General features: G+C 55.8%; 1 protein-coding gene across 1 annotated transcript in view; it reads left to right on the forward strand.

The window, feature by feature from the left end:
- Positions 1 to 24,318, forward strand: part of CCDC12 (coiled-coil domain containing 12) — a 53,533-nt gene extending 29,215 nt beyond the window's left edge. The window contains exons 2-8 of the mRNA XM_044253711.1: positions 5,020 to 5,087; positions 18,941 to 19,020; positions 20,510 to 20,571; positions 20,805 to 20,839; positions 21,862 to 21,938; positions 22,035 to 22,118; positions 23,718 to 24,318. Coding sequence (XP_044109646.1) covers positions 5,020 to 5,087; positions 18,941 to 19,020; positions 20,510 to 20,571; positions 20,805 to 20,839; positions 21,862 to 21,938; positions 22,035 to 22,117 — 405 coding nt within the window. The 3' untranslated portion in view covers position 22,118; positions 23,718 to 24,318. The remainder of the gene's footprint in view (positions 1 to 5,019; positions 5,088 to 18,940; positions 19,021 to 20,509; positions 20,572 to 20,804; positions 20,840 to 21,861; positions 21,939 to 22,034; positions 22,119 to 23,717) is intronic.
- The last annotated feature ends 1,311 nt before the right edge of the window (positions 24,319 to 25,629 follow it).

Here is a 25,629-nt window from a genome sequence, read left to right on the forward strand (position 1 = left end):
AGTCCAGGATGTGGCTTTCCTGCCCTCCGCCACCACTGTTTCCAAGAGTTTGGCTCTTCTGGAGTTGGTAGAAAGAGTAGTTAAATTAGCAGACGGGTGATGACGGTTGTCTAGTCCAGCCCAGCAGGAGCTCAAGGAGATGCCCCCATAACTGAGGAAGATATGAAGGACTTGAGGGAGGCCTGGACAGGAACAGGAATGACTACATGACCGGGCCCAGAGGAGTGACTCGCATATTGTCGGGGAACCTCAGGAGGCTCCCTGGAGGAGGTGGCTTTTGAGCTGACCTCCAGAATTGGTCAGAGGGTGGGTTCTCTTAGGGGTTATGAGAGTGGGCATGTCAGGATTTGAGAAACAGTGGCTGTAGGGGCAGGGTAGTCTGGACAGGGGCGAGTGTGAGTGGGCTGTAGGGCTAGTGTTGGGGCCTTATGAGGCTGCTCCTGGAGGAGAATGGCTATTGTCCTGAGAGCCTGGGGAGCCAGCGAGAACTGAGGAGCAGAGGAGTGGTGTGATACAACCCGCATCTGGGACACAAATGGGAGAGTGGAGACAGACTTCGGGGAGGTGGAAGAGGAAAAGCAGGGAAGTGCCCCAGGAAGCTGTGTTCTCTGGCGCAGTGGGGCAGCAGACTGGCAGCCTGGCATGGTTGGGAGGCAAGGGGAGAGACAGCTGTGGGCTGGGTTGCACGGGTGCCTCTGGCGGCAGCGTGGGAGAAGGCAAGGACCAGAGAACAGAGACTGGGAAGGAGGGCGAAAGGTGGGAGATATGGGGAATGGTGTGTGTGGGGAGGGGTTAAGCAGTGAGTCAGATTTAATTGTCTTGGGGTAGATGGGGTGTCTCCAGATTTCGGGGGGATGCTGTGCCCCTCAGGCCCCGCCTGCCCTCGGAGGGTGCACGCCACGGCCTGAACCTGGACTTGGGCTGGCTGCAGCCTGTCAGAGTCAGGGCTGAACCAGAGCTGAACCTGACCGGCGGGGGAGCAGAGGAGAGGTGGCTGGGGTCAGAGATATTTTTAGAAACTGAGTACCGCTCTTCCACTATCTCTCATTTGTCTCAGTGGTGAGAACACAGGGCCAGGGTCAGAAAGACTTTGATCTAGACCTGCAGCCGCCAGGGACAGGCTCTGTGCCCTCGGGCGAAACTTTTCCCTTTCTCTGATGGCCATGCGCCAGGCTCCCTATGCGTTGAACTGAAGACTTGGGAGACAGCCCTGGGGGCCCTTTGAGTCCCTCAGGCTGGGGTGGGCCGAGAGGGTGGTCTCCACCTCCTGCCACCATCCCAGGTAATGAATGCTCTGCCTGGGGACCGAGGCCAGGATCACCCAGAAGCTGTTTCCCTGCTCACGAACGCTCGAACGCTCGCTGTCCCGAGTTGCTGTGGAGCGGGAAGACAGGAGCGCGCCTCAGGCTCGCATTTCTGCGGCCTTTTGCGGGTTACCCTGCTCCTGCCCCACACGCGTCTCTGTTCTTCCTCCAGCAGCCCAGGCCGGGGCCGTCCTTAACCTCACGCTGCGGGCAGTTAATGGTGCAGCCCACCCACTGGACAGCTGGGCTTTTTTAAAAAATGTCACAGAGTTGGGTGCGTGTTTTCTCATTCATTAATGAATAACCAGCCTGCGCCACGGCACTCGAGTATCTCTGGGACTCCAGGACTGTGGTGGCCGCGGTGGCTGCCGAGAAGGGGCACAGTGTTTGCCGAGGACTGGTTCCCGGGGGCCGGTCCTGTCGTCCCTACCCTCCTCTGCCAGCTGGTCCAGGTTAACAGAACCCCATGGAAAGATGCCTTCCGTTGGGTTTGCCCACCAGCCCGCACGGGGAAAACTGAGCCTTTTTTCTCTGCCCTTCCGTCGCTGTCCTTACTCACCAGGGGGAGGCAGGCGGTTGGGGAGTCTGCTCATGGGCAGTTGGAAAGGAACTTTTTTTTTTTGACTGTTCAGGCTTATGGCTTGCTTAATCTGCTGGCATTTCATAATGGAGAGGAGGGGTGCACCCGTTGGAAGGTCCCGCCCAGGCCCCCACAGCACTGGAGGCCACACAGAGAACCCTAGCTTGTTTCTCATTGAAGAATTTGTACTCTGGGGGCACCTGGGTGGCTCAGTCAGTTAAGCGTCTGCTTTTTACTCAGGTCATGATCCCAGGGTCCTGGGATCGAGCCCCACATCAGGCTCCCTGCTCAGTGGGAAGCCTGCTTCTCCCTCTCTCTCTGCCCGCCTCTCTGCCTACTTGTGCGCGGTCGCTTTCCCTCTGTCAAATAAATAGAATCTTAAAAAACAAAAATTTGTACTCTGTCTGTCCTCCCTTCCCTCTTTGGCCATCGCCATCCGAGAGCCTCTCTGCCCGGGGCTTGCTTGTCCAGCGAGGTGGCCAGGCTCTTAGGAAAGGTCCTTCTGCCAACAGCTCCCCCAGCCTTTCCTCTGGCTCCTAGTGCCTTACTTAGGACACTGGCCAGAGCCCTCTGTGACTGGCCCCACCTGCCTCGCCAGCCTGACCAGCATTCACCTTCACCAAGGCCTGCTTCTCCAGCCACCTGGGTGTTCTGCACAGCACACCTTCCTGTGCTCCAGCTGCGCCCCTGTCCACCCCCACATTCTGTCTATCCCTCCCCAGCCCACCCTGCAGAACCACGTGGACCTCTCATGTGGTCGCTCGTTCCTGCTTCTTCATCCCTGAGACTAGGCTGCTCGGGGTTGAAAGAGCAAGGGCTTATCTTGATCCATGCACATCATAAAAGCATTTCTCTGGGCCAAAAGCCTCCAGGCTGGTTTCCGGGCTCTCCTTCCTTGCAAGCGTGAGGCCTAGGAATGGTGGGGTCTGGTTGTTCTCAGGTCTCCATGGTGATCACTGTTGGGAAGGGATTCATGGAGCAGATGTTGCTCTCAGGGAGGCAGCTGTCCGTGGCACGAGCAAAGTTCAAGGAGAGTTAGCACAGCACACGTAGATGTTTCACTTAAAATTTATATGTCTGTTCTAGCTCTTTCCTTTTCTAAATTTTTATTTAAATTCAATTTAGGTAACATATATTGTATTATTAGTTGCAGGGGTAGAATTTAGTGATTCGTCAGTTGCCTAAAACACCCAGTGCACATTACATCCCATGCCATCCTTAATGCCCCTCACCCAGTTACCCCGTCCCCCACCCACCTCCCCTCCAGCAGCCTTCAGTTCATTTCCTAGAGCTAAGAGTCTCTCATGGTGGGGCACCTGGGTGGTTCAGTTGGTTAAGCAACTGCCTTCAGCTCAGGTCATGATCCTGGGGTCCTGGGATCGAGCCCCACATCAGGCTCCCTCCTCCTTCGGGGAGCCTGCTTCTCCCTGTCCCTCTGCCAGCTGCTCCCCTTGCTTGTGCTCTCTCTCTGTCAAATAAATAATTTTGGGGGGGGGGGTGCCTGGGTGGCTCAGTGGGTTGAGGCCTCTGCCTTCCGCTCGGGTCATGGAGATTGAGCCCCGTGTTGGGCTCTCTGCTCAGTCGGGAACCTGCTTACTCCTCTCTCTCTGTCTGCCTCTCTGCCTACTTGTGATCTCTGCCTGTCAAATAAAAAATAAATATAATATTTAAAAATATATATATTCTTTTTTTTTTAAGTTTCTTATGGTGTGTCTCCCTCTCTGATTTTATCTTATTTTATTTCTTCTTTCCTGTCCACTATGTTCATCTGTTTTGTTTCTTAAATTCCACATAGGAGTGAAATCATGGTATTTGTCTTTTTCTGTTGAGCTTATTATTCTTAGCATAATACTCTCTAGTTCCATTCTAGTTCCATTTTGCAAATGGTAAAATTTTTTTTTAGTTCCTTTCTCCCCTCCCTTTTTTTGGTAACCTCTGCACCCAACATGAGGTCTGTACCCCAAGAGCAGGAGTCGTGTGCTCCTCCAGCTGAGCCTCCCAGGCACCCCTCTAGCTCTTGCTTACATCAAAGCGACCTCCTTATGGCAGTGCCTTACTGATGTCTCAGAACGCTATTCCAGAGGGATGGGCAAAGGCACGCTGCTGCCAGTAATGAAGTGCACGGTGACATGCCCCCCCCCCAACTGGAGGGCCAGTCCTGGCAGGCACGGGGACCCCGGAGTGCCCCAGCACGTGCACTGAGAACATGGTCATGCATTCGAGCACAGACATGGGTGCACACCCTGCATGTCCGTTTGTGCCCAGGGCCAGTCTGATCTTACGGAGTCAGGGAGAAAGCTCAGGGAGTCACTTGCTTCTGTAGCTGGAGCTGCATGGTGCTGTCCTCTGTTGTGGCCCCTGGTGTTCCCAGAGAATGAGTACGCTATGTCAGGTTTGAGACTTACCAAGAGACGGGGCGGGGCCGGCGGGGAGCAGCAAGAGGAAGGCAAAAAAAAAAAAAAAAAAAAAAAAAGCCAAAACAACAACAAAAAAAGAAGACATTTTCCCCATAAAAACTTGAAACTAGTTCTCCTTCCCTCCATCCCCTGAATACACGGCAGGAGTCTTATTCTAAGCCTGGTTCTAGTTGGAATTAGTTACCCCTTAAGGTAAGGAAATAGTTGTTCCTGGAGGAACACCAGTCCACTGGCCTGGAAGGGAGCCCTGGAGGCCCAAGCTCTTGCCCCACCCTGGTCACTGGTGACTGCCCTTCCCAGCTCAACTGCCTTTCTCAGCTCGGCGGGCAGCTCCATCCAGACCCAGGGTGCGGGGGGTGGGGGGGATCACCAACCACCTGCATTTCTCACCACTCAAACCTGGCTCCTCCTGCATGTGTTCTGTGGGGGTCACCATGTGCCTAGTCCGGGCTGGGGTCACCGGTTGCTAAGTTTTGTGGGCGGTGGGTGGGGGCAGGGGAGGACTTGAAGGCTGGGCAGTGAGGCTCCGGTGCTGTGTGCCACTCGGGAGCTGTCGGGGGCTGCGACACCAAGCTGCTCCTTGCCAGGGTGAGAGGCTGCTGAGCCTCTTGGGAGCACAGGGCAGAGCTCCCAGTCCCATTCTTCCCCAGCTCCCTGGGCATCAAGGACAGGGGAAGAGCGCCCATCTGAGCAAGTGGTTTTCTCCCTTCTTTTGCAGGACAAGGAAGATGGGGAGCCCAAAACCAAGCAGCTCAGAGAAGGGGAGGAGGAAGGCGAGAAGCACAGGTGAGGCCCGTGTGCAGCTCCATGTCGTCTACCTCGTTGCTGACAGTCTTTACCCCCGTGCCCTGTGCCCCCCACCCCGCACCCCCACCCCCGCCGCCCCTCGGCTGCCTTGTACAGGTGTGAAAAGCTCGCCCTTCCCCCCAGTCGGAGGCTTTGCTCCCTTTCCCCCACTGGCCAGCTGGCTTTTACGTGGCCACCCACAGATTTTTCCCAACCCTCGTTAAGGTTTATCTCTCCTCTCCAGACCACAGGCCTGGCGTGTTCCCTAGCACCTGCAGAATCAGGTCCAAACCGTGCCTGGCGTGTTCGCTTTGCCAGGGCTACCCGGCCTCATCCAGCCCCTTCCCGTTCCCTGTAACCCCTCTGGCCCTTCGGCATCTCCTGAAGGTGCCCTCTGTGTGTGCTGTTCTCCCAGCCTGGGTTCCTTGTCCTCGCCTTCCTCTCCCCTCTACCTTCCACGGGTCAGTTTTCCTGTGGAGTTCAGCTCGGGGGCTGCTTTGCCTCAAAAGTACCTGTGAAACCTTGGCAAACCCGCGGTGTGGGGAGGGCAGGAGCTCGTTGGTCTTCATGAGCTGGGGAGAGCCTTCCTGCCCGCCCAGCACTTCCATGCCGGAGTTCCAGGGTCTCGTGCCCTCCCTCCCACGCCCAGCCTTGAACTCAGGCCACAAGGCCAGCCGGGGAGCTGTGCTTGGGATCAGACTTGGTCTCTGAATGGACAGGTCACCTTGATGTCCTCTGTCCTGAGCAGCTTCCTCAAGGCCCAGGGCTTGAAGGCGTCTGCTTGCGTCGGGTAGTAGATATTGATGTCTGAAGAAAACTTCCCCGGGCAGGCTGTGCTTTGAGGGGGGGATAGCCGGAGAGGGGGGACCCTCCCCAGAGGAGGGAGCAGGACTTCCTGATGCCACGGCCTTATGTTGACCTTACCAGTGTGAGGGGAACCTCCCCGGGGGCGGGCCCCTCATCTGGAGCTGATCTCAAACCAGACGGGGCGTCTTCATCCCCCAGGGTATGTGTGTGTGTGCTTGTGCGTGTGTGTGTGCATGTGTGTGTGCACCTGTGTGACTTGCACATTTACAGAGGGGGTTCACACCGCCCTCACAGGCAGCCCCAGAGGGTCCTTGCCCCCTCACTTGTTCATCAGAGATGGGAACGGCTCTGTGCTGAGAGGTGGGTGGTGCTGGGACCCTGCCACCTTAGGTGCTGGGCTTCCCTGTTGGGTCTGGCCCCTCCACCAGCACCTCAGGGGGCCCTCAGTGGTGCCCAAGATGACGGCTGCGTCCTTGCTCTTTTGCCAGGTGACCTCACATGTGTGGTTTGGGGGTGCATACCTGCACGGTTTCCCCTGTTCTGTGGGACCTGCTGGGGGAACCTGTGGTTTTCTGCTGGTTTGTTCTTACTTAGGTTCTCAGTGGATCGCTGGCTAGAGCCTAGAGTCCTGATCTCTGGGTTGTCTTCGCTTTGCTGGGACCTCAGTGCTCTCATCCCCCTCCTCCTCGAAGAGAAAGAGAAGGGTCAGTGGTGAGCAGGGTCATACGGTAGAACAGTTGATTGTTGAGTCGTGTGATTGAATCTCGAACATGGTGTCGACGGAGAGAAGAGCAGGCTTTGGCCTTGAGAACAGACAGGGCAGGAACATTCGTATGAAATTCAGAAACCCACACGATAATGGAGGTGTTACTCGTTCCACAAGTCCTGACTTGATTGCTTCCCTGATTTGGCCTGGGAGGTGGCTGTGGACAAAACACCGCCCCTGCCCTCATGGGGCACATGTTCTCTGGAGAGGGATAGACTAGGAAGAGGGCAGTGGAATGGAAGCCACGGGAATGGGGCCATGCCCGTGGACGTGCACCTGCTCCCACCTTCAGGTTAGCTGCTGGGAAGCCGGGAGGAGACAGGATTAGGGAAAGGCTTTCACCGGCCACGATACACCATTCCTTTAACAAAAAGGCCCGGGGGGGGGGGGACAAACCTGTCTCAAAAAACGGCAGTGTTGCTTTTGTTGAGGAAGAGAGCACAAGTGTAGTGTTATTCTCTATTTCTGTGTGCCTGAGAGATTTCATCACAAAAACAGTGTGAAAAGAGAGGGCCGCAGGGCCCCAGGTTCCTGTGCGAAAGCTCTGGGTAAGATAGCCCTGGTTCACCTTCTAGGCCTTAGTGAGTCATTTGTGGCAAAGCCTGAGACCCCTCTGAAGTCCTTTCTTGAGCCTGTGGGGGCCGGTAGGGGAGGCAGGAAGACCCGCTCAGAGCTGCCCAGAGACCAGACCTGTGGGACACTGAATTGAGTTCTACTTCCATCCTGTTCTCCCACTTTTCTGACGCCGCCGTCTATAAGGCAGGGTGTGTGGGGGACAGGTCTGGCCCGGGAATCAGGAGCATGGCTCTGTGTTGGTCCCTCTGCTGCTCATCACTGCCTTGTCAGGAAGCCCCGCCTGAGCCAAGCGTGGAGCTGTGCCTGAATTTGTAGCCCCCCAGGAAAAGGGGACTCTCCTGACTTGAACAGGCTTAGAGCAAAGGGGCCATCCAGGTTATTCGGGAGGGCAGGGCAGGGAGAGCTTTAGTAGTCCCTGTACCAAATGGCCAGACCCCTGTGGATTTAAGCCCAGACTGCAGGGTCTGGGGTGTGGCCTTGGGCTTTCCAGGAAGAGCCTGAGGCCATAGAATCTGGGTCTGTCCTAGGCAAGAGGGGACCTTTGTCCTCATCGGTACCCGAAATCTGGAAAGGGACTCCCAGCAGGATGCTTATGGCTTGGGAGCACACTCCACAGAGCCTCTAAGCCCCAGCCCCTGCCATGGCCCTCTCTGCCAGTGGGGAGAAGGGGCCACCTTCCAGCTCCACCGAGGACGGGGGCGGGGGTGGGGTGAGCATCTTTGCTTCCTTGGCTCCTGGGAAGTAAGAACAGTCTGTTTTGGTCCAGGTCGGCCCTCTCTGAGCCCAGGTGCCAGATGGGCACCTCTGTGGGCTCCAGCCCTTCTGAAGTGTCCTGAGAGGAACGCAGGGCCCACTCTGGGCTGCCTTCAGCCAGGGGCAGCAGGACAAGGCCTTACGGAGAACATTCCTCTTGCATTGGGTCTGGAATCTTAGTGGGTAGGACTTGGGCAGAGAAGGCTCAGAGGCATGAGCCAGCAGGGTGGAAGGGTGAGTGGGGTAACCTCTTATTGGGGAGGCAGGACAGACACCCTCTGACCCATGGCTTGGAAAGCCCAGCGCAGGCTTCGTACAGGTCCCTAGAGCAGGGTGGCCGTGTAGGTGCTGCGCAGGCTTATGGGGGCTGCCCATGTCTCTGGCTGGTGGTGATGAACTTCCAGATGGACTTCTCGGACGTTCATCATGTGCTTCTGGTTACACAGACACGACTGAGCAAAGTAAGAAAAATTGAGACCGTTCTCAGCAGCGGGGCCCCAAAACTGTAGAAACCAGGGAGATGGAGGGAGCTCAGGGCTTGGGAGCAGCTCCGGGTGGGAGGCCAGGCCCGCCAGGTACTAGCCTTGTGGCCCTGGCCAGTCCCGTTGCTTTAATGAGCCTCACCCGAGTATCTCCGGCAGAAAGAGGGGGAGCACAATAGCACTCGCTTCTCTGATGAGCGCAACAAATACCATCACTTTCTGTCTGGCTTATGCTGGGCTCTGGGCAGAAAGAAGGCACTTTGAGGCTCTCCTGAGAGAACTGAGGGACTCCAGACGCGTGGAGAAGGCAGAACTTTCACACAGGCTGTGGTCATTTGGCAAATGCGGCAGTGGTTGGAGAGACAGCGGCGGGGTGGATGAGAGAAGAAGTAAGGCTGAGAAATGAATCATTCAAGTCTTTCATGGGACACCCCCCCGCACCCCTCCCCGATACAGGTGAGCTTCAGCGAAGCCGTTGTGTACCATCATTTGGCAGGTGCAGTGTGGGGGTGGGGCAGGAGGCCAAGGAAACGGGAGCACCCAGCAGGATCGGAGGCGGGCACCCCAGGGACCTCACTCCTTGCCTGCCAGACTGGAGAATCACCCCTCTTCCTCTCTGCCTGGGCTCCTGCATGTTTGCCTAAGGACACTTCTCAGAATCTTCGGCTCTTCCGGTTCCTTTGCCTTTCCTTATAAACTAGAATTGGCTCGTTAATATCTATTTTTTAAAAAGCTTGCTAGGATTTTGATTGGAATTGCATGGAATCTGTAGATCCATTATGTCTTCTTAAAATCTGTATGACTCTCTCCGGGATAAATCCTGCCCTGTCCTCATACAAGCAAATCCACTGGGGTGGGGAGTCAGTCCCTTGAAGGTAGACCAGCCCAAGCCAGGCCCCGTGGGAAGGGAAGCCGTGTTTGCCTTCCCAGAAGGCCTCTGCTTGTTGTCTGGGCTGGAACCGCTCTCTTCCAGCCACCCTCCCTGTAGCTGACTCTGAGGGGCGTCCCAGGCTCCTCTCTCTCTCTTTCTTAAAAAATATTTTATTTATTTATTTGATAGATCACAAGCAGGCAGAGAGAGGGGAGGAAGCAGGCTCCCCACTGAGCAGAGAGCCTGATGCTGGACTCGATCCCAGGACCCTGGGATCATGACCTGAGCTGAAGGCAGAGGCTTAACCCACTGAGCCACCAGGCGCCCCTGAGACTCCTGTCTTAACACAGCCCCTTGCTTATGGCCTTGGTAAGACAGGACCCGGCAGCCCTGGAAAACTGGCCCACTGAGAGGGGCTTTTCTGTCAGCTTTTATGGTTTTTTTTAAAGCCTTGGTCACTTCCTCCTGAGGGCAAGTCAGCTGATCCGTGTGCCACAGTTGGGTGTCTGGGGGAGGGTTTTAGCGGAGAGTCACAGCCATGCTGGCAGCGGGGAGGAGGGAGAGGTGCTGCACACCCTAGCGGGCCCGGGGCAGGAGAGCGGGTCTTGTTGCATGCCTGAACAAGCAAGCCTCAAACCCTCAGCCCCCCGCTACCAGCTCCTCCCTCCTCCTCCGGATCAAGGTGTGCCCCCAGCTGGAGCAGTCCCCACGCAGGGACAGTCGCTCATTCCGGACTGGGTGTCACAGGCTGCTACCGAAGAAACTGGGCCCCAAGCCCTCGTTCTTCAGGATGGAAAACCAGTTCTGCAGCTCCGTGTGGAGAGAGGTCCCACCCCGGCTGAGGCCCAGCCCGAGCCTGGCCCAGTGCCCGAACCCTGCAGGCTGGCAAGTGTCAGGCCTTCTCGTCTGCGAGCTGGGTCTCTGGGACAGTGTCTTGTGCTTGCACAGCCACGATGTCACCTTTATCCCACTCTCGTGGTGATCTCGGGGTGGCTCTCACCCACTCCTCCTGAGTCACCTCCATGTGCTCTGGGCCCGGGTCCCTTGCAGTGGGATGGACTGTGGCTCCGTGGGTCACCCTGCTTCTCCTGGCCCTGCCACTCTGGAGTAGGCCCTGGGTCGAGGGACAGTGAATCAGGAAGAGGACTGGTGTAAGAAGGAGGTGTTCATCATTCGAGCAGGCCAGTCGCTTCCCTTCCATGCAGGGGAACCCGGGAGGGTGGCTGGGTCCTTTCTGCCTGGGAAGAAGCCCTGATCTTGTCGGTCGTGATCATCAGGGCTTCCCAAGCCCTTCTCATGAAATCCCCCTCCCTGTTCCGGGAGCAGGTGTGGTCCGACTGCGAGGTGAGGAAACCTCACTTCATGCAGGTGAAGCGACTTGCCCACGATCTCCCAGCTGAGCGGAAGGGGTCCAGCGCTGGAAGTCCTCCCCAGCCCCTCTGCCTGCAAGCTCCCAGGGCCCTGCCTGTTCTGTTCTGCCGCCTTCGCCCTCCGCGCCTCTCCCAGATGCGGAGGGACCGGGGGCCTTTGGCCCGTGTGCGCTCGTGGCTCGTGGCTGGGGCCGGTGGGGTGGGCATCAGGGAGGCTGGGCAGCAGTGTGGCGAGAAGAGGTTTCAGTCGGGACTTACAGCCCGGGGCAGCCGCGTGGGGTTGAGCACCATCTACCTCCCCAGCGTGGCCTGTGGGACAGGTGGGGCCCAGGAGGGTGGGAGGCGGTGGGCTATGCAGGTTCCCATCCCCCCCCCGCCCCCCACCGCCTCTGTCCCCAGACAGCCGGTGTGGCCAGTTCAGGTCTCATCCTGTGTGCCCTTTAGGATTTGGCTTGGCTGCCCAGACCTTTGCTGTCTCCTCTCTTAAGATTTGAATTGATACTTAAAGTACTGAAATTACAGATTCCTGCTGTTTGTGACCTTTTTCCACACACTATGTTCTGATCATCTTTTGATAAATACACTTCTTCGAACTCAGTGGCTGCTTACGATTTTTGGAGGGAGTACTGCTCATCGCTTCTTCTTCAGTCCTTGATTTTCAGTATATCATCTGTTTCTAGTACTTCAGATGCCCGTCAGCTCTGCGTTTTCAGAAAGGTGGGATGGGTACGGAGCCCAGTCTGGAAGTCTAGGGAATGTGGCCTGGGCCCTGCAGAGTCTTGGGTGGCAGTGGGTATGGACCACACAAGCCAGATTTGGCAGCTCAAACTGGGCAGAGGGGCCTGAATTAACTTGTACTTGGCCCTGGGCATGGCCTTGGCCAGCTGCTGGCTGTTCTGAACCATCAGGGACTGGACACCTGATACCCTTGGTGGCCTTGGGGCTGACACAGTGGGGTGAACTTGGGTGGGGCTTCTCACCCCTGCCCAGCCCTGGTGCTTTTGACTGCCCTGTTTTTAAGACAAGGCCCGACTGCCTTTCTGTTCTAGATTTCTAAAGCCCCTTTTTCTAATGCCTGTGACCCACTGTAATGTCAGGGGCTGAGGGAGGGTCCTGGAGGCTGGGAAGCTGGGAGGATGGGATCTAGGGAGGGAGGAGGGCTTTCAAGAATGGTGCTGTGGGCCACACTCCAGAGAGTGAGAAGATGCGGGAATGGCCAGCATGATTTTTTTCCCTTCACGAACACAGAGGGCTCGGAGCGCAGGCTGACCCAGCTGCCGACCTGGGCAGGACTCCTGGGCCTGCTGTCAGCTGGCCTTTCCTCTTCCACGTGACTGCAGGTCCCTAAGGAACTTGGTGAGGGGGGCTGGGGTCTGCCTTGAGGCCAGACACCTGGGCTGGGATTCTGGCTCTGGCTTCTCCCGCCCTCTGAGGCTCTTGGGCACATCCATGAGTCTCTGTGTGGACTGTTTTCCACATCTGGGAAGTATCGGTAACCACCTGACGTTGAAGGGCAGTCCTAAGAGGCAGCACGTGGAGGGTGTTCCTGTGGAGAAGGAAGCATCGTCCCATCCATCTTGCCCTGCACTTTGGGGTGGGGGCTGGACATCAAGGGCAAGTGGATACGGGAGCTCCCACCCCTTTCCCTGAAGCCCTCGGACGAATCTTTGGCCAGGGGTCACATGAGAGGCTTTGTCCGTGGGATGTGGCCCTGTCCAGCACATGGTCTGTTCTTGTGCCACACTTTCTCTGTCAGTAGGACAGGAGGCCTGGGGCAGGTTGGCTGGCGGGGGGGGGGGTGGTCTTTGACTGCCCTCTGTCTGTACCTGTCCCCATAGTGTGGCCAGCGGTGCCCTTTGGGAGGACAGCTGGAGTACAGTGTCTTCTGCCCATGAGTGGGGAAGGTGCTGGGCTCTTTAAAAGTTTCATTTGCTATCAGGCCAACCATCAAGTTTCCCGAATTAAACTGCTGAGCAACCACCAAACAAGAAATCGCTACAGTCCATCTGTTTCCAGTGTCCGTGTTCCATACCAACCTTGTACTTTACTTCTAGGGAAGTTTCCGGGTGTTCTGATGACACTGTCCTGAGCTGGACCACTCCCCCGCCCCCTGCTCCCATCATGGCCATTGTCTGGACAGGGTGCTTGCAGTGTCCTCTGGGGGACTCCGCCAGAAGAGAGCCCAGAAGTGTCTGCCTGGGGTTGTTAACAGATGATGCTACCAGAAGCATTTCTGTGTGGAACATTTGGTTTTGTTTGACCCTGTTTTGGTCCTATTTCTACGGTATAATTTCCCCAGAGCAGGCTTATCAGGTCATGGGGTTTGAACACTCTAATCTGTCTGGAAGGAAGTGACCACCAGCCTCCGGAGCACTTGTGAACTGTTTGGGACAGTTGCTTGTCACCTTGTTTTCACGGGCCTCAGGGGTCTGGCCTCTGGTAGCCACAAACCAGGCCTTGTCTACATTAGACATGGGGGTGAGCGTGCGTGTGCAGAACCCAAAGCACACAGAAGGTTGTTGGGTGTGTGTGTGTGTGTGTGTGTGTGTCCATCCGTCCCTGGAAGAGGCCCATGGCTCTAGACCCCGGATGTGCAAGCTGAAAGCCGTTTGTGGTCAGAGCTACTGTCTTCAGCCAGGGCTGGCCTCCAGGACCTCCCAGGCCTGTCTTGGGCTTGGCCTGCCCTCTGTTCAGCTACTGGGAGGAGAGCTTCGAGACCCTCCCCACCTTTCTCTGGTTCTGGAGGAGCCTGTGTTGGCAGGAGAGACCTAGATAGCTGGGTGGGGTGGGCTGTGTTCTTAGGGCCCAGGGCAGGGGCTGAGGGCGAAGGGGTGAGACAAGAGTCTGGTGTCCCTGAGGGTAAGGCAGGGAGCACGGATAAGGGCAAAGTAGGCGAGGGCTAAGAACCCTCCATGAGCAGTAGGCTTTCTCTGAGACCTGTTTGCCAGTGAAAGGGTTGGACCTTCCAGATCATCTGGAAACCTCCTTTAACGCGGACATTCTAGAACTCTCCTTCTGGGCAGATTTTCATATTTTACAGAGAATACCAACTTTCTCCTCCCCCTTCTCTTGAGGGACATGTGTGGGAGGCGATTTCCCCAGAATCTCCCTGGCCAGCCCACACCCGGGGTCCCCGCAGCTGGCCTTGAGGGAGACCTCATGGTGGTCACTGATCCTGCTCAGGCTCTTGCTAGATCTCCTCAGATACCCAGGGAGGGAGTGGAGGAGAGAAGGTGGAAACAGGTATTTCCCCTGTTTAAGGGGACTCCGTAGGATGTGAACGTGGGTATCACGTTTGTTTGCTTTGCTTACAAACACAGCAGAAGGCCCTGAGGAGTTGGCTGCCCTGGCCTGGCCACATTCCTGCCCTGTCTGAATCTCCTGGGCACAAATTCTCTGCTTCACAAGCACTATAAGGCCCAGAGAGCCCCAGGCCGCCAACCACATGCCCTCCCTGAATTCCTCTGTGGAGTGGAGATAAATGTGAGTTGGCACTGGAGTGCTGGAGCTGACTTTCTGGGAGCTTGTAGGGCAGGGTGTGAGGGACAGCCATGAAAGGGCCACGTGCATGGGGTGTGCGGGCTGCTGCAGAGAGGGGAGGGCAATGGAGGGCCAAGGGGAAGCACAGGAGAGGAGTCGTCTGCTGTGTCTTGGGGTGGATGGCCATCTTTGGGCTGCTCAGTATGCCATCTGATTGAGTTAGGTCTTGAAGCCCAGGGGCAGGAAAGTGTAGCAGACCGGGCTGGCAGTGATCCAGGAGACATTTGATTGGAAAGTAGGCTGTGGGGACCAATAGGGAATGCGATCAGGACTGTGTGAAGAGGCTGAGCCTTGTTTAGGAGACACAGGGGGCACTGGATCAGAGAGGGTGAAAATGGGGGTACCCAGATGGCTTCTGTGTCTGCGCCCGCTCTGTAGGAGAGATAGGCTCAGCTCAGACGATGGCTGCCCACATGGAGGGACCTGGGGGTGGCCCAGGGCATTTGCACCAGGCTGTCTCAGTCAGTAGAGTGTCTGACTCTTGATCTCAGGTCATGAGTTCAAGTCCCATGTTGGATATGGAGTCTAATTAAAAAAAAAAAAAAAAATCCATACCATTTCTCATGCAGCCAGTCGTCCCCAATGCTGCATTTTCGATCCCAGGAGTCATTATGAGTATTTTGTACAGTCAGTATTCTTTTAGATTTCCCTGCATATTTACTCTGTCTCATGCATTTCATTTCTTCTGCAATTCCTTCTACATTCCTTCTGCAACTGACTGAAGGAAATGGTTTTACTTCAGTCAAAAGCATTCCCCTTAGTATTTGTTGACAGATTCCCTGATGGCCAATTTTGCTAGTTTTTCTTTGAAGTCTTTTTTTTTTTTTTAAAGATTTATTTGTTTATCTGAGAGAGAGCACGCAAGCACCTAGGAGGGTAGAGGGAGAGGGTAAGAGAATCCCAAGCAGATTTCCCAGTGAATGTAGAGCCTGACGGCAGGCTCAATCCCACCACCCTGAGATCATGACCTGAGCCAAAGTCAGGAGTCAGATACTTACCTGACCAAGCCACCCAGGTGCCCCTTTTTGAAGGCCGGTTTATCTCGATGTATCACTCCGGTGCAACATTCTCATGACTCCTGGCCTTGGCCATGTGTCACTCCATTGTCTTACGGTTTCCATTGTTTCTGTCAAGAAGTCAGCTGTTCGTCTTGGGTTTTCCTTTGAAGGCCACGTGTCTACCTAATTTAAGAATTTATCTTTGGCACTGAGTAGTTTGATAATGATTTGCCTGACTATGCTCTTCTTTGGAGTTCCCAGTGTTTCTTTCATCTGTGTGTGGCTCGGCTCAATGTTTTCCACTTATTTTGTGAAATTTTCAGTTATTATCTCTTTAAATATTGCTCCTGGGATTCTCGTTACAGGTTATGTTAGCTCTTTCTACCACATCATATGAATCTGTCCTGTTCTTTTTCATATTTCCCAATGTTTTTTCCTCTATGTCTTGGTCTGGATATTTTCTGACTTACCTTGTGGTTCCCTAATCCCCCCTTTCGTTGTTCTAAGCTCTAGTGGAACCCATTTATTGAGCTCTTTTAGCTTTGGTTAGATTTCCAGTTGTAGAATTCCCATTTGATTAATTTTTACAGTTCCACATTCTCTGCTGCAGTTCTCCATTGTGTGAGAGGCCTTCCCAAACTTTCATTAATTTGTTTTGTATTTCATTTCTAGTGAAATGAATGAAGTGAATCTCCTTTGGGTGTATTTCTGGCATCTTTATTTATTTATTTTTTTCCCATGACTTTGGTAGAATCCTGGATGTTGTATATGAAAAGTCCTGGGGATAATTTGGGGTTCTAAATCATTTATTTTCTTCGGAGAAAATGTATTCCAGCTTCTGGCAGGTGATTTGGTTATGGATGCCCTCACTCACCCTCTCAGGACTTAGGAAGAGGCTTCCTTCCTTGCACTGATGCAAACTTCTGTCTCTTCAGCCCATTGGTTGGCGGGAAGATCTGCTTGGGGTCTCCGCTTTTTAGCCTCTGCATGTAAGTGGGTGCTTTAAGGGAAAAGAGGTGCCCAGGGTCAGCCTCACCTGTTGCACTGCCCCCGCCCCCGTGATCGCAGCCCCTCCAGTCCTGGTTGCCCAGATACTTGTCCAAGCTAACAAATGGATTTTTTTTAAAGATTTTATATATTTATTTGACACAGAGAGATCATAAGTAGGCAGAGAGAGAAGGGGAAGTAGTCACCCTGCTGAGCAGCAAGCCCAATGTGGGGCTCAATCCCAGGACTGTGAGATCATGACCTGAGCTGAAGGCAGAATCTTAACCCACCCAGGCCACCCAGGCGCCCCTGTTGTTGCTGTTTAAAGATTTTATTTATTTATTTGAGAGGGAGAGCATGAGCAGGGGGAGGGGCAAAGGGAGAGCAGGCTCCCCACTGAGCAAGGATCCCGATATGGGACTCGATCCCAGGACTCTGGGATCATGGCCTGAGCTGAAGGCAGACGCTTAACGGACCAAGCTACTCAGGTGCCCTTGTTGTCAGGTTTTTCAAGTTGTTTGCAGAGGCAGGCGGTTAAACCTTGGTCCCATGTTGGAAAGACCAGGCCCTGAGCGGAACCCATTGCCCCCATGACCTGCCCCAGAGGCTCTTGTCCCATGTCAGTGATAGGCATAGGGGAAGGCTAGTTAACTGGGGATTAGCGAGAGGCAGTCTCTTCATTAGGTCTTACAGAGTCAAGCAAGGAGAGCTCGGACCTAGCTTGAACAGCTGGGCAGTATCAAGTTTACTGTTTACTGATGTGTAAACTGAGGCCCAGATGGAACAGTCCCACAGTGACCCATGTGTCCGTGACTCCTGGACCCGTGCTCAGCTCCAGGGACGCGGGGGCAGCAGGCAGCGGGGCTGCTGCGGGACATGGGGGTGCTGGGTGGCCAGCCCCCTGGCCGTGCTGCTCTTTCCTGTTGTGCTGCCTCTCCCTGTCCCCCTGCCATGTCCTCCCCGTTCCAGTGTCTTCCAAAGCCTGAACAGCGAGGGGGCCAGGGTGTGGGCACTCCCTTTTGCCGTGAGTCCCGGCACAGTTCCCAGTGGCCTCCGCTCTTGCCTGCTGATTTCTCACACGGCCCTGGAGCTGGTTTCTGAGAGTGATAGGGGTTTTCTTTCTCACTAACCCCTGCAGTCTTCTGCCCACACCCAGTTTCTCTTCCGCTTCTCTCCCCACCCTGTTGTGAACGAAAGTACCTGCACCAAATCACTCATGGCTTTCTATCCTGGTGCCTCCGTGGCATTTGCCAGTGGGCCCAAGGGAGCTATTAGCGGGTAGAGGACAGGGGGGGTTTCCCCGCTCCGTAGAGGAGGCGGCCTGTGGGAGTGGGTGGCAGGATTTCTGCATGCAGGCCGTGCTGGCGCTGCCCCTCAGGGCCCTGGCAGAGAAGGGCACTGGGGGGGGGGCTGGTGAATTAGGGGATGATTGGCATCAGAGAGCTCCCCAACTCAGACCACTGCCGCTTGCTAAGTGTATGGCCACAGACATCTGCTGCCTTGGCTCTAGAAAAGCTTGCTGCCCAGGGATGTGAGTGGCGTTTTTGCCCGGTATAGGCAGTGTTCCGTAGGTGATGGACAGTGGGAGCTCTCCTGCTGGGGAAACAGGCCCTATCCTGGAGGTCTAGGACTTCAGAGGGGCCAGTAGTCCTTGAGGGGCTCAGAAGAGGTAGTGAGGAAGGAGGACCCCCAGCCCAGGCTTCCCCGGCTGGTGTGTCAGGGTCACTTCTGCTTCCTCAGAGCTGAAATGGTCTGGCTCACAGTCTCTGGTTTTTATTAAGCAGCAGCCCCCAGGAACTGCTCTGCCACCCGGTGGGCTTGGCCAGGGCCACTTCTGCTGCAGGCAAGCTTCTCGGTGGGGGCGTCGGGTGGATGAGCTGCTGAGCCAGGGTGGCCCCAGCAAGTTCATGGTGTGGCCCACCCTGCCCGAGGGGATTGGCCAGGCAGGCCCACTTTGTGATCCTGGCCCTCTTCCCCCCTGTGGCTCCTCTGCTGTCACAGAGCTCTTAGGGTCTTTCCAGGAGCACTTTAAGGAGCTCTTGCGGCCTTGGGGCTGGGCTGTTCTCCTGGCTGTCCTGGTGGGCCTGGCTCTTCAGCCTCACACACCATTGTTCCTGTCCTCCGCCCTTGCTGCCTGCCCTAGCACAGGTGCACCCTTGCCACCAAGACCTGAGTTCTGCTCCAGCGGCTCCCGACCTCAGAGACTCTGAGGAGGAGACTGGGCTTGGAGAACCCGGTGACCACCAGGCTTTGTCCCTTAGGAGAAACTCAGTCCAGGAGCTCCGGCCCTGACTCCCAAGTCACGCTGCAGCCACTGCCGTGGGACCTCATGATAGTGGTGCAGCCTCTCGGACCCTCAGGTCCCCTAACTGTCAAATGGAACTCCTCGGGGACGGGTGGCCCATGAATGCTCTCCAAGGCTCCTCGGCCCCAGCTCTGGGCGAGGACAGAGTGGCCCGCCCAGCTGCTACCTGGCAGGGGATGGGACTGAGGTTCAGAGACGGGGCCTGTCCCCATGAGTCTTCTGTTCCTGTGCTTTCCCTCTTCACCAGGCTGTCTCCCGAGAGACTCCAGCATGTGTGGCTTCCTCACAGTTTGATTCCCGTGAGGAATCTGATTCCTCAGGGTCTGATGCACGGCCTTGGAGGTGACCGAGGTGGCCACGCCCTCGGCTGCATCGCGGCCTGTTGTCTGCTCTCATAGGGAACTCAGGCTGCGGAACTATGTCCCCGAGGATGAGGACCTGAAGAGGAGGCGGGTGCCCCCGGCCAAGCCAGTCGCAGGTAGGTGGGCTGCGTCACTCCACCTCTGCTCTGAGACGCCCCTGATGCCTCCGCCTCAGCAGATGTCGTGATCCCTTGGGAAATAACCAGCAGCGCCAGGGCTGAAGTCGGGCTTCTAGGAGCCTCCGGCCCCATCTCACGGCTGTGGGGCATAACCCATGTTGAACGACAGCAGAGGCACTCAGGGCACCCAAGGGCCTTCCGGGGACCTGCGAGGGAAGAGGCCACATCCCCTGGGAGGACCTCTTTGGGCTGAGGGACGGAAGTGGCCCTGGAGCCCTGGGATGGCAAGGGCAGCGGGAAGGGTGGGGAGGGTCCTGTGAGCACCTGGGGGTCCGAGTGAGACCCCAAAGAAGAGCAGAGTGTTCAGGTACCCGCCGGGCACAGAGAAAGGGACAGGCGTTCGTGCTGGCAGGCGAGGGTCCGGCCCCGAGGCGGCCCGTCTCCCGCGGTGTAGGGAGCGGCTCAGTAGCCAGGAGCTCGTGGGAGGGCTGCACACTGGAGATGCCGGGCGCCTCCTACCCCGGGGGTCCCTGGCCCTGTGTTTAGCCTTTGTGTTACCAGTTTTGAATTCTCCAAGTTATAAATGAGTAATGGTTTATCTTGAAAATAGTGAAGTGTTGCCCCTTCAGTCACAGCTCAGTCTGGTTCCCCGTGTTGTTTGCCCCGAGATTCACTTGCTTTCCGGGTGATTTGCTTCATGGTGTGGGCCGCGCCGTGATGGGGACAGTAAGGCTGGACAAGGGAGGGGGCGGGGAGTGGTCCCATGCCACTGGGTCAGCACCTGTGTCTGGAGGGAAGTGAGGCAGGGCTGAGGGGCCAGGAGGCAGCACGTGGCCACAGTGATGGGGGTCGGAGAAAGCTCCTGGAGCCCAGACTTGTCCTTAGCGCTCCTGGTCTCTGTCCCCACGGGGGTAAGGCCCTCCTGGTCTCATCACCCATAGGCCCTACGCGTGGTCAGCCACGGGGCGTAGCTGGGAGGTGCGTGAGGACAGCTGTTCCCCAGGTCACACACATCCAAGTGGGATGGGAAGAAAAGACACCTGGGTCCCGGCCAGTCCAGGGCCCAGAGGACACCCTCAGAGCCCAGGAGCCTCTTTAGAGTATGGGAAAGCTGGTCTCCTGGTTCTTCACAAAACCGTCTGTGGAAATACTCAGGCAGTGCTCGCATTTCCCAGCAGGGGAGAGTACCAGCCGTGCGTCCTGGCTGGAGGTCTGCGCGCTGTCTCTTCTAGTGGTCCAGTCCCGTGGGCCCTCCTTCACCCCAGGATTGCTTTCATCCTGGGAACCCCACGCCCTTCCTCCGGGGCTGCCTTTGCAGTCTTAGTCTCTGGAGGTTGGGAGCCCCGCGAGAGGGCCAAGAAAGCCCAAGGTCTCCATGGGTGGGTCTCCGCCCCTACCCTCTCCCCCTTCCCCGGGCTGCAGGGTGTGCCCCATTGAATGGAGGCACCTTTCCGACCGGCCTGTGTGGTTGTCTTGCACCCTCTAGTGGAAGAGAAGGTGAAGGAGCAGCTGGAGGCCGCCAAGCCCGAGCCCATCATTGAGGAAGTGGTGAGCGTCCCGAGTCCTCCGCGAGCCCACTGGGGGCCCTTCTCTGCTCCCTCTCCCTGCCCCATGCTCTCCTCTCTTCTGCTTTGTTTATTCTGTCTTTCCACTTCTGTTATTCCCTTTCCACCCCACTTTCCCTGACCCTCTTCTCCCTCCCTCCCATGTTTTCCGCTTTCTACCTCTGTGCCCTGGGGCTGGGCCCCTCCAGTCCTGACATGCGTCTGCTTCCTCCTCAGGACCTGGCCAACCTCGCGCCCCGAAAGCCTGACTGGTGAGCGCTGCCACGTAGGACTAGCCTGGACTGACTGGCCACTCGTGCCGGGCACGGCCCTCCAGCTGGGCCTCTCCCGCCCTCAAAGCAGGGAGATGGACAGTGTGGACACGCAGCTACATGAGCTAACAACTGCCCGCAGAACCTCCTGGCAGGACACAAAGGGAGCATGAGAGGGAGGCCTGTGGGGGCAACACCTGGAGGGTGGGAAGGGGCCTGGGGAGAGGGAGCAGCAGCCGTCCCCTCCAGAAGTCCCTTCTGCAAGGGCGAGGATCCAGCCCACCTCAGATAGTTGCATTTGAGCAAGGCCAGCTGTGGCCCTCACGGAGCCACATGATAGAGGCAAAGTGATGGGAAGGGCAGACATCAATTTCTGTCCCAGTTTGCTACCACCTGTCCTGTTCTGCTAGGGCCTCAGTTTCCTCTCCTGTGAAAGGGGACTGCGTGTCCTTCCCCAGTGCCCCTGTGACCAGGCTGATACAGAGGGTGAGAGAGGACCGCGTGGCCTGGGCTTGTTTTGCTTGGCCTTGGGCCGCATCCCTGGCATCGCAATCCTGTGATAGGCACGGCCCCACTGAAGCTGTTCTCATTTGTTGAAACAAAAGCATGGGGCGTGCGTCCTAGGAATCCCAGAGTGGGGAGAGTAGGCTGTGTGCGCGCTTCTGGAAGCCCCTGCTGGCGAGAGTGAGCATGTGGCTGGAGGAGGAGCAGGACCCACAGTGAGCCCAAACCAAGAGGGTCACCCTTAGCAACCATCCACCCTTGCACACCTTGACTCGGGCCCATGGTCAGTGGGTCTGCAACACCAGCTGCTGCCTCAGCGGGCCAGGGCCTGTAGGCCGATGCCGGGTTTGGGAGAGTGCAGAGGCGGAGAGGGGAAGGTCCTGGCTGCCTTGCCAGGATGGTCTCCTCAGGCAGCTGAGTGTGATTCCTCCCACCACAGGGGCTTTGGGAGGGGAGGGTCCCAAGGCCATGCCAAGCCAGCTCTCACCTTCCGGCCTCCTCGCACCTGCCTGCTACAGGGACCTCAAGAGAGACGTAGCTAAAAAGCTGGAGAAGCTAGAAAAGCGGACCCAGAGGGCCATTGCCGAGCTGATCCGTAAGTACAGGGCCTAGCAAGGTGGGGTCCCTGCCCTCTGGGTGGTGGCCCAAGCACAGGGCCCCTCCCCACTGCTTCTGTCTGTCATCCACCCAGGTGAGAGGCTAAAAGGCCAGGAGGACAGCCTTGCCTCTGCAGTGGACGCTACGACGGAACAAGAGGCCTGCGACTCCGACTGAGGCACGCCTTATCCCCCCCACCCCCACCATCATGCCTGTCCTGTGGGCGGGTGGCCTTGGGCAAAGGTGGGGGCTGGGCTTGCTGTCACCTCCCATTTGGCTCCAGAACTACACTGCCCCACCAGGCAGAAACCCTTGCTTGGGGTGAGGTCAGCTCCTTGTCACCTGAGTGGCCCTCACCATGCCGAGAGGGGCAGAGCCAACAGCAACCCCGTGGGCTTGCTGTGTCTGTACATATTTGTGTAATTGGAAATTTTCTTTTATCCCTAGAAATAGAAGCAAGCAGACCCATGTGTGTGGCAGAAACCTATTATATAATTTTTGGGTCCCTGGGGCACTGTGGGTTTGGGCCCCAAGACAGGGCGGCTGTGAGCTGAAGCTTCACACGAGGAAGTCCTGTGTCGGACCAGGCATGTCGAGGCTGGAGGAGCGCAGAAGGCCCAGACCCCACCTTTTGAGTCTGGGTCCTGGTCCAGTCAGGAGGTCATGTCAAAACCAGTGGGTGACAGGGGGAGTCTGAGAGGCTTCTCTAAGCCCTCCCACAGGCCTGGGCCTTGCTGGAGTGTCTGGCCAGCCTGGAGAGGCTCCCACTCTGTGTCGGTCCTCTGTGGTTCCCCTCACAGTGTGAGAGAGAAGGGAGAGGCTGGGCATGTGGAGGGGGTATGCTGGGTCCTGGCAAGCCTCCGTCCCAGGCGGAGCCAGATTCAAGGCTCCTGGCACCGTTGTGTCTCACTCTCACAACCCCCAGCGGTTCCTGTTCCTGCGTCACCGTCAGAGCTAGACTGTGGCTTCCTTGGGATGGGGCCCCTGCACCGGGGTTGGGGGGTGGCTCCTAGAGACTAGGGTATTAGAGCCTGGTTTTGGGGTGTGGTCTTAGGCCCTAGGTCCCCAGGGTCCTGGCATTGGGATCATGAGCCTCGTCTGTGGAGCTGACTATCCGGAGTGACTGGCCACAGCACTGAGTCCTGGTCCCCGTGGCCAACTAGAGTTTCATCTCCAAAGTGATAACACGCTTGAGCTGCCTGCAGGGTTTCCCCTCGTGTGTCCCACCCCCAGCCGGTGTCCTCCCAGTGCATCCTGCCCTCTGCTGAGTTGGAGGAACATTGGCCTGACTCTGGTGGACAGTGCCAAAGACCCAGGTCACAGAGCTGAAGTGAGTGCATGTGCCCCGACACCAGCACGTTCATACAGTGAAGCAGATGCTTTCATCTAAAAACTACCCTGAGTAGGTAACCTGTGCAGGAAGGGAGCAGGTCTGATGGAGGGCCAAAGCAGTAGGTGGCTCGGTGAGTAGTGGACAGGCCCAGGACTCTGGTTCCCAAGCAACCCGGGGTCACACCTGCCCATGGGCGGCAGGGCTGGAGCCAGACTCCCTCTGCCTCATGGCATCTGGGACTGGCCTTCCCTTCCTGGGAATAAAGGACGAGAAGGGGCTTCAGGCCCAGGACTGTTGTACAGCAGGGTGCTGGTCTGTGGCAGCGTATGCCTCAGACTCCCGGCGAGGCTCCCACTCTCTTGATGGTGCTGGGACTAGCATGTGGCCGGCCCCACAGAGTGGGAACCCCGAAAGCTGAGGAAAGATTTGCTTCTGCGTTTACAGCTCGGTATGACTACAGAAAATCGGCGTGCACGGTGTGCACCAACACCATCACGCATGACGGGCGCACGAACAAAAGTTACAGAATATATGAGGAGACCGGTGCCTTGAAGAAGGGGTACCACCCCACCAGGTGGAAGAGTTGATCCCCAAGGAACTGAAACCATGACCTCCTTACAGACTTTAAAATGAACATTGGTTTTCTTGCCAGAGATAAAAGAGGCACCCAGCTCCCCTGGGTAGGAGGAAGATCTGGGTGGTAATCTTGGAAACAAAGAATGTTTATTAAAATAAGACACACACACACACACACACACACACCATAAGCAACTCACCGGAGGAACTAAGTAATAACAATCGGAGGAGGGATTGATCAGTTTAAAGTAAGCGGAAGCCCTAGAAGGCGGCAGTGAGAGCAGGTCGGTTGACAAGTGGACATACTGCCAGGTGTCCGTGAGCGGATGGGAGATCAGGGAAAGAAAACTGGAGAAAGAAGGAATGGCTGACCACTTCTGTCTCTGGCATCCTGGGGCTGCAGTGGCCCGAACTGATCCTCCCTTTGCAAACAGCTAAAAATACTAGGTAAATAAATAGTTACAACAAATACTTTTAAAGGCCTCAGTGACCAGACAAGAAAGTAGAAAGCACTCAAGCAAGAGGGTAGGAGAAGCAGCAGAATGCTGAAGTCTGACCTCTGACTTGAAGGTATGTGACAAGCGAGGTGAAACAGCATTGGTTTTCGGGGTGCTCGGTGCCTGGGGCCAAGACAACTCACTACCTGTGCATAATGAGGGGCCTGGTACGAGAACCCTCCAGAAGGCTGGGGCTGCAAAGGGCAGAGCCCTCTGTGAACTAATAATAGATCCGCTCCCTTGGCATCCCAGAGGAAAACTGAACCTTGGCACTGACTGGAATGAAGAAAGGTCTCCCTTGAGAACTGAGCCGGCCCCCACATGGGTTTGCATGTGAGAAGCCTCAAGCCAAGAAACAGATCGATAACCTAAAATGAGAAGCTAAGAGATACGGAGGATAGAGTGAGAAGAGCTACATAACATGTGATTAGAGTTCTAGGAGAGAAAAAAGGCAAAAAGGAGGCGGATGTTTTATATATATATATATATATATATATATATATATATACACACACACACACACACACACACATATATGTATATATATATATACATACATATATATATATCTATGTATATATATATTTATATTTATTTTAATGGCTGGGAACAACTCTTCAAAATCACAATCCACAAATTCAAGGAGGTCAGCACATCTCAAGCAAGGCAACAAAAGGAAATCAACACTCGAGAGAAGTTCCATCTCTCGGTATGGATGGTGATTAATTAGGTATAATCACTTTTTGACTATTCAGGGACCCAAACACATTTGTGCATTTTTGGTATGTTTATTACACCTTAGTAAGCAAGTTCACGTAAAACTTTTTCATATCTTAATCATCAATTCCTGCTTCAAATTCCATACAAAACTCAGTGGCTTAAAATAGACCTTTAGTATTGGACCGTTTCTGTGGGTCAGGAATGTGGCCCTTGCCACATGGCTCTCTCCATAAGGCTTCTGTGAGTGTTTCTGTGTGTGCGTGTGCGTGTGTGCGCACACGCTGTGGCAGCCGGCTTTCCCCAGAATGATCAAGCCAAGACAGAAAGTAGGGGAAACTAGGGCCTTTTATGACCTGGGCTTGGAAATGATACTCTGCCACGCTATATTGTTAGAAGCAAGTCACTACATCCAATGACTTGGGAAATAAGTCCAGCCTACACTCAAAGGAGAATTAGGTTCTACATCGGGAAGGGAGGTCTAAGAATTTGTGGGCGTATTTCAAAACCACTGCATACGTAGAGAGTTAAGTGCAATAAGTTGGCAAAACAAAAAGGGCAAGAAA

The sequence above is a fragment of the Neovison vison genome, chromosome 6 (genome assembly GCF_020171115.1).
Source record: "Neovison vison isolate M4711 chromosome 6, ASM_NN_V1, whole genome shotgun sequence".
Lineage (NCBI taxonomy): Eukaryota > Metazoa > Chordata > Mammalia > Carnivora > Mustelidae > Neogale > Neogale vison.